This window comes from Podarcis liolepis, assembly GCF_965112155.1.
Source record: "Podarcis liolepis genome assembly, chromosome: 5".
Taxonomy (NCBI): Eukaryota; Metazoa; Chordata; class Lepidosauria; order Squamata; family Lacertidae; genus Podarcis; species Podarcis liolepis.
The window spans coordinates 67,423,515-67,438,766 of NC_139556.1; the positions used below are offsets into that span (position 1 = coordinate 67,423,515).

Here is a 15,252-nt window from a genome sequence, read left to right on the forward strand (position 1 = left end):
TATAACATCTATTTTAAGTTAAATTTACCCCATTTCATTATTTCAGTTTTCTACAGCTTTCCTATTGGTGCAACAGGAGAAATATGTATTGAGAATGTTTTTTAGTGATGAAATACACTGGTAACAACAGTGCTTAAAAAGAAAATATTCTATTTCTTATCAACCATAAGTTAGTACATACTGAACAGAGAGAAGCTTGGCATACTTACAGTGAATTCTCCTGTAACTGCATCAAAGCCAACATGAATGGTATGTTCAAAGTCTGATGGGGGAGAGATTTCAGGCCTTTCTTTTTCCTTTTTCCTACTCCCTACAAGAACAACAGAATAGTCAGCCTAGGAAAACAGCTGTAAAACAGCTCTTTTAAAATTTAGTAAACCTAGCCAGCAAATATTCTTTAAACATAACTATTAGGTGCACAAATATGCCCCATGATACTAGTAACCAGGATGTCTTGAAACAGACATGTAACAAATTTCAGCTAAATCACGTAGAAGGAAACTCAAATACCCATCCTGGCACTCACTAAGCCCCCCAACCCCTCTCAATTTTTTATTTTAATTGAGGGCATTTGGTTGTTTGCAGGAGGGGGCTGCCTGCTTTTTGGGGGCTGCATTTCTTGCTTGGTAGGGTGAAGGCATTTTGCCTAGATTTTCCTGCATCTTTGTGTTTGCAATTCAAACTGGAAAGTGACCATTTGAAACTAGTTTCTGCATGTTGGCTCTATAACATTGTACTTGTATGAGCTAAGTACATTTGCAACCTATATTTTTCACCTCAAGTCTAAGCTTACAATTAGGTGGGCAGTTAAAGACTATAACGAAGATTAAGATGTAAGCATTTTCATTTCCCCCGGCCATTTTCTCCAAAACATTTGCCTAATTTTCTCAAATCCTCCAAACTTTCAGAACATTAAAGCTGCGCAAGTCTGTAACACGGCTCTACTAATTTTAATCAAAAGTGGGCTTAGTGAAATTTACAGGACAATCCTAATCATGTCTACTCAGAGGTGAGTCCTGTTAAATTCAACAGGGCTTGCTCCTAGATGAGTGGGATTAGGACTGCAGCTGTCAGTGACAGTAGGAAATACTGCGCTAGATGGGCCTATAGTCTGACTTCAGGTATTAAATTTGTTTTAATAAAGATGAATCCAGGGAGGATTGCCTCCAGCCAACTAGACAAGAGTATACGGTATGTTCAGTTGCGTTGTAATTCTACAGGCTGCTTCTCTTCCCATTCCCTCGTAAAAAGGAGGGTGATTCTCCATTTCTTAGGCTACATACCAGTCTGTTTCTCTCTGCCTCCCAGAGAAGGGAGAGGAAGAGAAAACATAGCTCCAATGTGCTGCCTCCAGGTAGACCTCTGTCACAGGACTCTATCTGAATCTACCCTGGCTGGAATGGCCTGCTTTTGGCCAATCTTTTCCTAACAGGAAGAGGGACAGAGAAAAAACCTGCATGTACTCAACCAGATTGTTTTCCCCAGTCCTAGGGAGAGGGACCAACAGAAAGAGAACACAATCCCAAGGAGTCCAGCAGCATTTGCCCAGCTGAGTAACAGTGAAGCTGGTTGCTATTTTCTTGCGTGCCAGTGCAATCACCGAAATGAGATCCATGTTGCACTGTTCTGTAAGTCATGTGTTTCCTAGCTAAAAGTATGCATATGGCACAATGGAGTTGCAAAGGGAAGAATGTCTTGAACCCACACAATGCAGCATCTTACCTTTTTCAGTGCCAGAGAAAATAGAGATGATTTTGTTCCTAGGCTTTTTCTCTTCTGGAACAGAGGGCAGGGGTTTCAAGCTATGATTAGCAGATAATGGATCTTTCCCTCCTGAACTGAAGATAGTGCTGCTCATCCGAACAGGTGGAGCTGGTGGCTTATCTTCGAGTTCTCCGTTGTCAGACATGATACTTAATGGCTAGTCAATGCACTGCAATTAAATAAAACACAGAGTCAGTAGAGATAGCAAAAGCATGTTACACCTTGTTTACTCTTCTTGAATTCCAAGTCTTGAACACATTGTTAATATTCTCTATAGGGGAAAGAGATCTTATTAGAAATGTGCAACAGATTCAAATGAATCATGAACAGAAGCATGGTGTTTCAGACAGATTCAGGCAAGTAGTATCTTCCTGAAGCATCTTAAACCAAATCAGGGACCTCTGAAGGAATCTGGGGCATCTTGGAAATTCAGGCATCGAAAAAAGCACTGCAGATAGTACACCTGCAAAAAGTGAAACATTTGTACCCAAGTTTGCACGTAAGAAAAATATTTGGGCAGAGCAGGATAGGGGTGGGGGAGAGATCTCTGTGACTAACAGTTCTAGTTTCTAATCAAAGATACTGTACTTATTTTACCAGGGTTCTCCAGTCACAGTGTTTTGGGGGTGGGACACTGAAGCAAGACATCACCTTGATCTTTTACCAATTCTGCTAGCTTGCTGCTTGTTTGGAAAATGTTGACTGTTCAAGTCCTTCTGCCTCTGTCACATGCCCTCACATCTACTACTGTCAAATCCGTTTTGTGCTTAAATTTCTATGCCTTTTGCTGCCAACTGAGTAAAGCATACGCCTGAAGCTGGTTTTCTTCCCTTTCATCTTGACTCACCAGCCCTTCCACCTACACTTCTGAAATTGTAACATTATTTTCCTGGTGGCACCTTAATATAGAATGCCATTTTCATACTAACATCACTGCCCACAAAACCACAGAAAGAGAAGAAAATGCCTTTGAGTTCTTCCAGCACCACAAAAGCATCAACTTTAAAGACGCATCAGACAACACACACACACTGAACAGAATCTAGATTTTATTCTGTATGTTGTAACCTCCTAAAGAGATTATTGACACGATACAAAATTTGGGTACCACATTTTTTGGCAATAGAGGTGTTTCTCACTGAGGCACTTCATACCTGCAATCCTCCCATAATTCTGCAAAACAGCAGTGAGTAGAAACACACAACTTTGATCATTCTGCAGCAAAAAGGTAATAAGGCAGTAGATTCTGTGAAGCAAACAGAACTGAAAAGAGCCTAGGAAATGGCTTGCAATTAAGTCTCTTTATATTTGCTTGATGGTGGTTTTCCAGTGCTTTGTTTTGGGTGGATGTAACATGACCCCTCCAACAAGGAAAGGTGCTCTGTCACCCAATTAACATAGCCCATGAAATCTTATTCTTTTGTGTGTGTTTTTTTAAAAAATAATTATCTTGCTAAATGAACATCAGGCTGGATGCAAAATAAATGTGTATATATGTTTAATTGTTTCAAACAGGTAATTTGAAAGCTGTTTCCAGCATTTGGGTCACTATTCTAAAATGTTTGTATCAAATACAGAATCTACCTTGCTGTCGTGGGGCTCATTATTTCATTAAACTGCCTAATGGAAGTCACAGGTGCACAAATAATTACTACTCATCAAACAAGACTGTTTTGATTAGGAAGGTGACTTAATTCCTGCAACCAAATAGTTACCAGGCAAGTTCAAATCAATGTGAATGATTTTTCTGCTCCTCCCCTCTTCCTGTTACACTCCTGGAAAATAAGCTATGGTCTGGCTTATTGAATCATGCGACTCAGGTTTGCAATTTGTTTCCTCCAAACTACAAACTTTAAACCAAAGACCAAACATTGGCTTCTGTTCTGGTTTGTCTGGAGAAAAGCCAACCATGAGCCTGAATCCGGATGACATTTCTGAGCAACACAACAGAAACGGGGATTAAGCGAATTGCCTATTATTCTGCAGTGTGCACCAGCGTTTTGCTCACTCACATTAAACCACAGCTTATTTTAACTATGATTTAATGTGAAGCATGAACCAGGCCATTGGATTAAAGGAACGTTTCTATGTAAATGAAGAACGAATCTGATCATTTCTCAAATGTGCGTAGTTACATTCTACCTAGTAAACATAGGCAATTCAACTTCATCGGATGAAAAACACTTGCTGTAGTATTCCAGTAACCATAAGACTTTATTTTATTTTATTTTATTTTATTTTATTTATTTAAAACTGCACTGGTTTAAATCCATTAATCAATCCACCTTGCTTGCAACTCCTGCTTCATCCCTCCTGACTTTAGGCCCTATTTATAGTTTTGCCCAAGTCCTTCTAGTTAACCACACAGTTTTGCTACCCTGCTCTTTGGACTGACCCACATGCAGCTTTAACTCCAATCTATTCTCACTTCTTTCCACAGAAGCTGGACTATAAACCATTTAGTTCAGTGATCATTCCATCCCACCACACCACCTAATTCCGTATATGCCAGAAGCTTCACTGTCATAAACATGTCAGATTTTGTTTATTCGCTGTCTAGAGGAGTCGGGACAGATTTAAGCGCCTTAAAATGTCCCCAAATAAGAAATGTCATGACTAAAATACAATTAAATTCTGTGTTCAACTTAGCATTTGTTAAGAGTGCAACTGAAGTGCAATCTAGGCATGTCTACTCTGAAGTCAGTCCCACTGAGCTCAATGGGAGTTTATAACAGGACTGCAGCCTCAGTTTTCCTGTTAACAAAGGAGCAGCTTGTCCCTCCAGGCTACACACCTTTTAGTAATTCCATTCCACTCCTCCCATCTCAACCAGCAAAGAGCCAAGATGAAAGGTTACTTGATATGATGTTCTTCTGAGCTACTTAAAAGGCACTCTGGCTTACAGCAGGAAAGGTATTTCTTTGTTACTGGCACTGGTGAGGATTTACTGAATGATGATACTTGCTTAGCATTATCTTTCTTTCTATTTTAATGCAAACTCATAACAGTTCTTTAGCAAATAATGTACAACTTAAGAGCTCCTTTGGTTCCTTTTCTCTCAAGTGTCTCTCCAGTAGATTTAATACGATGCAGCTTACAACTGAATTGTTACTACATGAAAACCAGAAAGTTAGAGCGGTAACAGATTACAAATAAATATTAACTGATAATACAATTAATCAGTTAATATCAATCAGATGTATTGAATTCTGGTAAAAGCAAGAAGCATATTTTCTTCCATTTCTATAAGAAATGTGTGAGTAGCAAAGCAGGAATCTTAAAAAAATAATAATAATTACCTCCTATTTTAATGGAAAGGGAGAATACTTTTTAAGATGTTTGCCACCTGCAGCTTTTATAAGTATTTCTGTTAAAAATTTTAAAAAAGTACTACAGTCGTACCTTGGAAGTCGAACGGAATCCATTCCGGAATCCATTCCTGCTCAACTTCCAAAACAATCAAAAACCAAAGCACGGCTTCTGATTGGCTGCAGGAACTCTCCTGCAGCCAATCAGAAGCTGTGGAAGTCCTGTCAGATGTTCGGCTTCCAAAACAACGTTCAAAAACTGGAACAGTCACTTCCAGTTTTCTATTGTTCAGGAGCCAAAACGTTCGAGAACTAGGCTGCTCGACTTTCAAAGTACGACTGTATTTGGTTACTTGACAGCATTTCTCTAGTTGTTGTTTTTTTCAACTAACCAATTAACTGATTAAACATTGCAGCCCTACAGGAAGTACAGATAACCTATATACATTTTAATGACTTACTGTTTGAAAACATTATTCTAAAGTTTAGAGTAAGCAACATTCGAGGTATATTTGCCCAGTTTTGTGCAGGAACAAACAGCCACCCACCACAATATGCTTTGATTTACACCAAGGACTACCAATTTATTCAGTGTGGAGAGCCTAATCTCTTACCAAGATCCTCCCTCAGTCATATTATTGCTGCTTCAGGGCATCCTCACTAGGGATGGTCTAGCCCTCACTTCACAAAGGAATCTGGCAGGTATTCCTCTCAGTGCAAAGCAAGGGGATGATCCAGAGACCTCTTTGTTACAGAAACCTGAGGGTGGTCCATCTCAGGCTATGTTGGGATAGTGGGGGGGGGGGAATCACATCTGGCAACCAATGCGCCCCTTTGGTTTCAAATAGTACATGGATAAAAGGTAAAGGGACCCCTGACCATTAGGTCCAGTCGTGACCGACTCTGGGGTTGCGGTGCTCATCTCGCTTTATTGGCCGAGGGAGCTGGCGTACAGCTTCCGGGTCATGTGGCCAGCATGACTAAGCCGCTTCTGGTGAACCAGAACAGTGCACGGAAATGCCGTTTACCTTCCCGCCGGAGTGGTACCTATTTATCTACTTGCACTTTGACATGCTTTTGAACTGCTAGGTTGGCAGGAGCAGGGACCGAGCAATGGGAGCTCACCCCATTGCGGGGATTCGAACCGCTGACCTTCTGATCGGCAAGTCCTAGGCTCTGTGGTTTAACCCACAGCGCCACCCACATCCCAGTACATGGATAGAGGAGTCCAAAACACCCAGGACACAACTTTTCATGGCCCTCATGCAGGTATGGTGGCTCATTTACCTGAAGTAATGTATTTAGAATTAATTCTGGAAGTACATACTCGATTCTGACCAAACTAAGCCCCACGCTTTTTTTTTTACTGGTGTATCCATGTACTATCTGAAACCAAAGGGAGTACACTGGTTGCCAGTTGTGAAATATATTGGCATTATTTTCAGCTCTCCTACCCCACTAGGAGAAGCACCAGCTAGCTGCAAGATACACCAATACTGCCTGGCCAGTAGCCCTCCTGAAGCTTTTCAGGGGCAGGTGTCTGCCTGGCCAAAGACAGAGACGTACTTCCCTGCTGTAGCACATGCACACAGTTACTAACAGGGAGGAAGGAACACAATGAGGACCTTCTTCAAATCAGCAAGAAGAGACAATATATCAGGGATTTCTCCAAATCAGTTGTGGCTCAGCTGGCACTAGAGAAATAGTTTCTGCTTTTATCCAACAATAAGAGACATTTAAAAGAGATTCTGAACTTGACCATGCTGACCAAAACACAGGGCAAAATCAAACAAGGCTCCCAGATTCTGTATATGTTTTGATGGAATAATTGTTACTCCATTGACCTCAAACCTTCTCCCTTAAGGATACAAGGAGATCTAATTAGGATCACTCCAGTTTGTCTGTATTCAAATTTAATCTGTTCAGAATTGTGCAACTACCCATAGCTTCCAGACATGTTTTGTGCTGAAGAGTCACACTATAAACTGGGGGTTATAGTAACAGCAGCAGTCCTGTTATTTACAAGTAATTATCCAGTGACCAGAGCAAACAGACATTGAAACAAAGTGCACTAAATGTTTAACAGAAAGAGAGTCTCTCACATACTTCATACCCAATATGGCACTGTATTTCTGACTCGGCTTTGTGCCTGCAGTGAAATAGCAAATGATAGTTAACATTCATCAGAAAAGTGAGTGGTAATTTGTAGAGAAGGAAAGGGGGTGTTTGAGCCCATGGAACCCTCTAAAACCAACCATGTCAACCTAGAATTATACTTCCATTCCAACTTCATTTTTTGAGAACCCATTTACAATGAACCTAGACAAGGCAGAAACTTGGCCAGCTTTGAACAAAGTTATCAGACAGTCTTGTTAAACTTGAGATATTGACTCAGCAAAGCATGTGCAAATTTGTAGTGACATAACCAGAGGCTAAAAAGAATCATCCAGGATTAATTAAAGCAATGTTCACTCCTGGGAAATTAGATGGACAAACTGTCTAGAGCAGGGGTAGGCAACCTAAGGCCCACTGGCTGGATGCAGCCCAATCGCCTTCTCAATCTGGCCTGCAGACAGTCCAGGAATCAGCGTGTTTTTACATAAGTAGAATGTGTCCTTTTATTTAAAATGAATCTCTGGGTTATTTGTGGGGCCTGCCTGATGTTTTTACATGATTAATGTGTGCTTTTATTTAAATTGCATCTCTGGGTTATTTGTGGGGCATAGGAATTCATTCATTCCCCACCCCCACCCCAAAATATAGTCTGGCCCACCACATGGTCTAAGGGACAGTGGACCAACCCACAGCTGAAAAAGGTTGCTGACCCCTGATACGGTAACTTACACGGAAGCCAAGTTTACATTTAAGGCAGATTCTCATTTAGGTTCCAGCACTTCCAATACACATACCTGAGATCAATAAAGATTTGGGCCTTGTGAAGTATAAAATATACAGGCATTATTTTCACCACATTCCTTTAAAAACATACACATAAAGGGGAAATATCCAACTACACAGAGTCAAAGGAGAATCTGAACTATGATTCGGGGGTGGGGGGAAGCTGTAGTACACAACAACAAAAAGAGGATTGCTCCTCCTATTCAATATTATTGTATAAATGTATAAAAACATTTATTTAACATCCCCTTTGGGGATCCCCTTCCTGAATGTTCAAGAAGAACATTCAGGCCATAATTGTTCAAATAAACAAAACTGCAATTAGATCAAGTCAACAAACATTAAGGGTCTGGTGGAACAAAACTCCCCTAACTGCCCACCTAAAGGACAGCAGCAAGTAGCTGTTCTGTATTGCCGTTTACCTTATGCAAGAAAACTGGCAGGCTATTTCAGGAACTCTAGTTTTCAGCTTCTCTGTTAGTCATTGCTCGAGTATCTATTAGTCACTGCTTAAGTGATTATTCATAGGCAAGCTCTTATTTCAGATGGAAACAGAATGGTCCCAAGTTCCATAAAAATACAGAACAGGGATGCTCTCACCAGGAACACAGTGAAGGTACATGTGAATCCAAGTCAGGGAGTTATTCTATGTGCATCTCTGCTCCAAAAACAAGTTCAGAGAACTCAACAAAATTAACCATATCCCAGATATATTCCAGGGTTCCAACTAAATTCTGTTTGTAATGGGTACCTACTCCCCCCCCCTTTTTTTGAAAGAACATAGAGAAAACCAGTTTTCATGAAGTACCAAAAATCTTAATAAGGCATCCGTCAGTTTCAAGAGACAATGGAGAAGGGCACCTTTGCAGTCAAAACAGCAAAGTAACCCTAACTCAAATGGGTTCTTCCCTCTTCAATAACTATGCACAGAGCAAGGAAAATGACAAGAAAACCTGAACCAAAAGCATTAAATGCTGAAGTATAATGGCCTATGAGAACTGCAGAGTTTGCCCAGTTCTCATAGGCCAGCTTACCCCCTTCTCCTCCATTTTAGAGGTTTCTATAGAGGTGAGCGCACATGTGACCAATTCCAGCTACACGTGTCTTTCAGTTTCTCCACTGAACTCTATGGGCTATGTCTCTGGGGATATTTTACAATAGCCTCTCTGTCTCAACCAGAAAGTGAGTGATCTACAACGAGATGGCACTTTCCACTTTTTTCCTATCTGTGTGTCTTCTCCTTTCCATGCCACTACTCTATTCAATTTCCCCTTCTATCCAGTTACCATTTCAGCCCCCCTCAGTCTCACAAGATTTCATGGCATTAAGTTCTTATGTGACTGTTTTGAGACCCACCACCTTTTATACTCCCACTACAGCTTTTGAGAACGTGAAAACCTTGGGGTGATGCTGAATCTACTGATTCCCTCTCTCATGCATGTGTTTTGGCTACTTAAATATGGGCACAAGAACACTTAATGTGGTCCAGTATTAAAAAGAATTATGTTTCTTAAATTAATGAACTTTTAAAGTGAAAGCAGATCTCCCCTAAGGAGGTTTGTGCAGCTGCTACATTAAGAGTGCATTATTTACTTCTTTCACTTGAAGCTGTATGGAGAGCTAACTCCTTACTTTTCAGCAAGGACAGTTAAGTAATCTCTCTCCATGCTACACTTTCACTGTCTAATGGTGCACTGGGAGAAATAGCAACTTCTGCTTCCTGGTTGTCTACACTCTGGTTTCTTTAAGAGTACTATGCTTTTATAAAAAAAAAAATTAAAGCCTTAAAAAAGCCCTGCATGAAACAAGCCAAACTGACAAAGTGTTTCCCTTTCAGCTGCTAGGTTTGAGATATGAAGGTGTGTGGTCCACCAGTCTCCTTTTATTAAAACGGGAGCCTTACAGCATATGTCTTGACTTTTGACAAATTGGAACCTTTGCTTTATGAATGCACTACTCAAGAGGTCCTTTACTAAGCTTGTTCATGGTGTAAGAGGAAATCCTCTTTTGTACTTTATAGTCATGTTAAAAACAGGAAGTGAATTACTGCAAGCCATTTCAAAAGCAAAACAGAGCTGAATTTTTGCACAAAGGATGGCAGCACTGATTAGGCATACAGACACTAATTACAACATCTCACAATTTAATAATAATAATAATAATAATAATAATAATAATAATAATAATAATAATAATAATTTATTTAATACCTCGTCCATCTGGCTGGGTTTCCCCAGTCACTCTAGGTGGCTTCCAACAGAATATTAAAATACAATAGTCTACTAAACATTAAAAGTTTCCCTAAACAGGGATCCCTTCAGATGTCTTCTAAAAGTCTGGTAGTTGTTTTTCTCTTTGACATCTGGTGGGAGGGCATTCCACAGGGTGGGTGCCACTACCAGGAAGGCCCTCTGCCTGGTTCCCTGTAACTTGGCTTCTCACAGTGAGGGAACCGCCAGAAGGCCCTCGGCAATGGACCTCAGTGTCCAGGCAGAACGTTGGGGGTGGAGACGCTCCTTCAGGAATACAGGACCGAGGCCATTTAGGGCTTTAAAGGTCAGCACCAACACTTTGAATTGTGCTCGGAAACATACTGGGAGCCAATGTAGGTCTTTCAATACCGGTGTTATGTGGTTGCGGCAGCCGCTCCCAGTCACCAGTCTAGCTGCCGCATTCTGGATTAGTTGTAGTTTCCGGGTCACCTTCAAAGGTAGCCCCACACAGAGTGCATTGCAGTAGTCCAAGCGAGAGATGACTAGAGCATGCACCACTCTGGCGAGACAGTCTGCGAGCAGGTAGGGTCTCAGCCTGCGTACCAGGTGGAGTTGGTAGACAGTTGCCCTGGATACAGAATTGACCTGCGCCTCCATGGACAGCTGTGAGTCCAAAATGACTCCCAGGCTGCGCACCTGGTCCTTCAGGGGCACAGTTACCCCATTCAGGACCAGGGAGTCCTCCATACCTGCCCGCCTCCTGTCCCCCCAAAACAGTACTTCTGTCTTGTCAGGATTCAACCTCAATCTGTTAGCCACCATCCATTCTCCATCCGCCTCCAGGCATTCACACAGGACCTTCACTGCCTTCACTGGTTCTGATTTGAAAGAGACGCAGAGCTGTCTGAACATACTGATGAACACTCAGCCCAAACTCCCGATGATCTCTCCCAGTGGCTGCATGTAGATGTTGAAAAGCATGGGGGAGAGGACAGAACCCTGAACCACCCCACAAGTGAGTGCCCAGGGGTCTGAACACTCATCCCCCACCACCACTTTCTGAACACAGCCCAGGAGGAAGGAGCAGAACCACTGTATAACAGTGCTCCCAGCCCCTCCAGATGGTCCAGAAGGATGTTATGGTCGATGGTGTCAAAAGTCACTGAGAGATCCAGCAGAACTAGGAAACAGCTCCCACCTTTGTCCCTAGGCTGCAGGAGATTATCGACCAGTGCGGCCAAGGCAGTTTCAGTTAGACAGCCACAACAGAATATCTGGTTGACTGTGTATTATTTGGCATGCACCACACAGGCTAAAACAAGTACAAAGATTCTCAAAAAAAGATGGGTCAAGAACAACAAATAACTCCCCACCATTGTGTTGGAGAGGCTGCAAGAGGCTGGGATGTAAATTCATGGATATCAATGATTTATACTATTGAATAGACATACATAGGTTTGTCAGAGACTGTAACACTCCAACAGAGGACTCCCAGCAAATATATATTTTCCACCAAAAGGTAAACAAATACCAAATCACATATTTCAACAGTCTAGAAATGGGGGGGGGGGGTACCACAGATTCATGTAATAAACACACAGTCCCAATCAGGTATTGTGACTCATACTCTCTGTTGAAGAAAAGCAATGTTTAGGTCAGCAATAGAGCATCCTGGGAGCAAAATGTTCTCCCACTGATAACTGCCATGATAGAATCATAAACTAATGATCTGTCAGATTTGCGTCCTCTTACTCTTTTCTGTAGACAATGACTTGTTTTCTCATGTATTGATAGTATTAAGCATTATTGGCAGGTACTGTCACTTGCTATTTACATTTTTTTCTCCATGACCCATATGTACACATACAGTGGTACCTCAGGTTAAGAACTTAATTTGTTCCAGAGGTCAGTTCTTAACCTGAGGCGCGCTTTTGCTAATGAGGCCTCCTGCTGCCATTGCACCACTGCCACGTGATTTCCGTTCTTATCCTGGGGCAAAGTTCTTAACCTGGAGCAACCACTTCCTGGTTAGTGGAGTTTGTAACCCAAAGCACCTGTTACTCAAAGCGTCTGTAACCCGAGGTACCACTGTATATACATACCCCTGCAAACAATATATCATAAAGGTTTGTGATACAATAAGCTTGTTAGTTCATAAGGTGCTAAGAGGTTTTGCAGCAAAAAATCTTAACTATCTCTAGGCAATTTAGAGACATGTTACTTCAGGAAACTTAAGTCTGGTTTCTTCTAGATGCATTGAAGGTATTCTGTCAATGATAGTGTTACAAGTACATGTAAAAGATCAAAAAATCTAAAATGTGAATGTGACAGAAATGTGACTGCAAATACACACATATCATGTAGCAGATACATCAAGAAGCAGTAATAAGACAACACACACAATAGGGAGCTTCAATCAATAGCAAGTAATGGTTTACTTGTGTGTAATATATGAAGTAGCATATTTTCATTAGTATACATTTCAGGAAAATTACAAGCAATTCAAATAATCACAAGAAAGTGTTGCTGTCAATTTTCAAGGCACAAAGTTCCATCCTCACCCAAGAAGAGCCCTCCATGCAACCCCCATTGAATGTAGAGCACAGGCAACTCCCATTTTGCGTGTGTTCAAGGCATGTGCAACCACTGACATACATGCCATTTTCAGCCATGTAAGGGGGTGGAATGGGCCAGGCTAATGCGCACTCTGCTGACATACACTATGAGCCGGAACGCAACCCCTGAGCAAACGGGGAGTTGCCTGTATGTTTCTTTTGTTTTACATAGTGGATAAAGCAAGACCAGCTGGGGGGGGGGGAGCATCCCCTATATGTTCTCTTTAAGACCACCACAACTGTTTAACAGAAGCCAGAACAAATTACAGTAGATAGAACAGCACTTCCATTTCGTATTCCAAAACGTCCCAACTTAGGTGCCTCAAGATGGAATATAAAAGGTGTTAGCATATTACACACAGAGCACTATTTCCAGCCTGCAGAATAGTTCCCATGATTCCAGCAGGAGTCAATTTTAACACAATTATCTTTATTGTTGAATCAACGTAATGTCCAAGCTTCTATGACAAGATTTATCATAGCAACTCTTTCTTTGGCCTATTTTGGGTTGTATCCACTGGCACAATGAGACTTCCATTTCCTCCCTTTCCCCTGTATGCCCCCCAAATCTGTTCTGGAGGGTCCTCAACCCTAGAGAAGAAGAAAAAGCTCTGTTCTGTGGACCAAAGTCCATTGAGTCAGTCCTTTGTTGTTTGAATACAGCCCTTTGTTGTTGCTGTTATTAAACACATGAAGTTGGTGAAAGTGTGCAAAGCCAACAGAAACCAGTCATCTTGCAAAATACACTATTATTCAAGCAATTGTAACTTAAACCTCTTCAGTATTTTAAGTAATAGATAAAAAGGAATTTTAAGCACACCTCCAAAATCATATTGCAATCAAGTGCCTTAACAGAATTCTACCAATGTTTCCAAGTAGTAAATGAATCATCTGGAGATTATTTAACTTATGATCTATGCTTATTTTATGCCCTTCTAAGTCTTTCATCTTTATAAAATTACTGCTTAACTCTAGAGATTTAACTGCAGATATTTTGTTGCTCATGTCTGAAAGGCACTATATTTAGAAGGCTTAAGATAAATATGAGCTAGTTACAATGGCTCCAGACACTAGATAATTAGTACTTAACCTGTATACAGTAACATAAGACTGATGTTTTGATATACAACTAGAAAGGGAAACATTATTATTACACAGTAAGAAGCAACCCAAGATGGCAATGAAAAAGAGAGGTGACTTCTCCCCCACGCTACAGCTACCAAAAGGCCATAATATTTTTATGGAAATACTTAGACAAAGCTCTCAGTCATCAGTAGCAAGGGAAAAATTACTTCTACAGTACTTGTCCAAGGCCCCTGAAATGGAGCAGGATACAAATATATTATCAAAGTAGCTTTGAATGCCATTTCTGCTACTGCATCCTGTAATACAGTGGTACCTAGGGTTACATACACTTCAGGTTACATGCACTTCAGGTTACAGACTCCACTAACCCAGAAATATTACCTCGGGTTAAGAACTTTGCTTCAGGATGAGAACAGAAATCATGTTCCGGCAGTGCAGCGGCAGCGGGGGCCCCCATTAGCTAAAGTGGTGCTTCAGGTTAAGAACAGTTTCAGGTTAAGGACGGACCTCTGGAACGAATTAAGTACTTAACCCGAGGTACGACTGTATATGCTACTAATCAGCAGGTAAAATGACACAAACATCATGCCAACATTCAGAAGTGCTTCAGAATGATGTTACCGGAGTGAAACCTAGGGTCGGTCCAATAAATTTTGCTGCCTGAGGTGAAGGACAATATGGATCCTATCCCTCCCCCACATCCCATATACAGTGGACCCTCAGGTTACGTACCTCTCTGGATACGTAATCTTCGGGTTGCGAAAGCGGAAAACCCGGAAGTATTTTCCCAGGTTTCGCCTCTCATGCATGCGCAGAAGTGCTCTATCACACCATGCACATGCGCAGAAGCGGCGCCTCTGGTTACAGATTTTTCGGGGTGCACACGACCCCGGAATGAATTAAATCCATATCCAGAGGGTCCACTGTACTGGACTGGTAGCTGAATCTTACTTCAGCACTGGTGACAGGCCAGCATTCTCCACCACAATGAGAGCAGCAGGCTAGCTTAGTGGGTGCAGAGCACGCCAGGTGACACCCACAGCTCTGTTCTCCTGCACTGCACTGATACTAACCACCCACCCCAGCAACTGTCACTGAAGAAGGCTTCTTCACGCTGTCTAATGGTAGGACTGGCTGTGATGAAGCAACAGAACTTTGTAAAAGAGAGAAAAGTGGGGGAGTGCTGTGGGGGGGGCACTTTAGCAGTAGCTGGATGGTATAAGGCTGATGCTTCTTTAAAACACACCCACACCCAGCTACTTCCATAGCTGAATGGTATTAACATAGATTTTTACAGTATGTTTAAATAAAAATAAAGCACAGAGATGTTAATACAGAAGAAAAAGAGTTAATGTTAAAAAGCACAAG

General features: G+C 41.5%; 1 protein-coding gene across 4 annotated transcripts in view; it reads right to left on the reverse strand.

Moving 5' to 3' along the window:
- Window positions 1–15,252, reverse strand: part of PAK2 (p21 (RAC1) activated kinase 2) — a 41,181-nt gene that overhangs the window by 16,426 nt on the left and 9,503 nt on the right. For all 4 annotated transcript variants that reach the window (XM_083506485.1, XM_083506486.1, XM_083506487.1 and 1 more), the window contains 2 exons: window positions 1,723–1,933; window positions 210–310 (listed from right to left, as the gene is read on the reverse strand). In XM_083506485.1, the coding sequence (XP_083362611.1) occupies window positions 210–310; window positions 1,723–1,909 (288 nt within the window). In that variant the 5' untranslated portion in view covers window positions 1,910–1,933. The remainder of the gene's footprint in view (window positions 1–209; window positions 311–1,722; window positions 1,934–15,252) is intronic.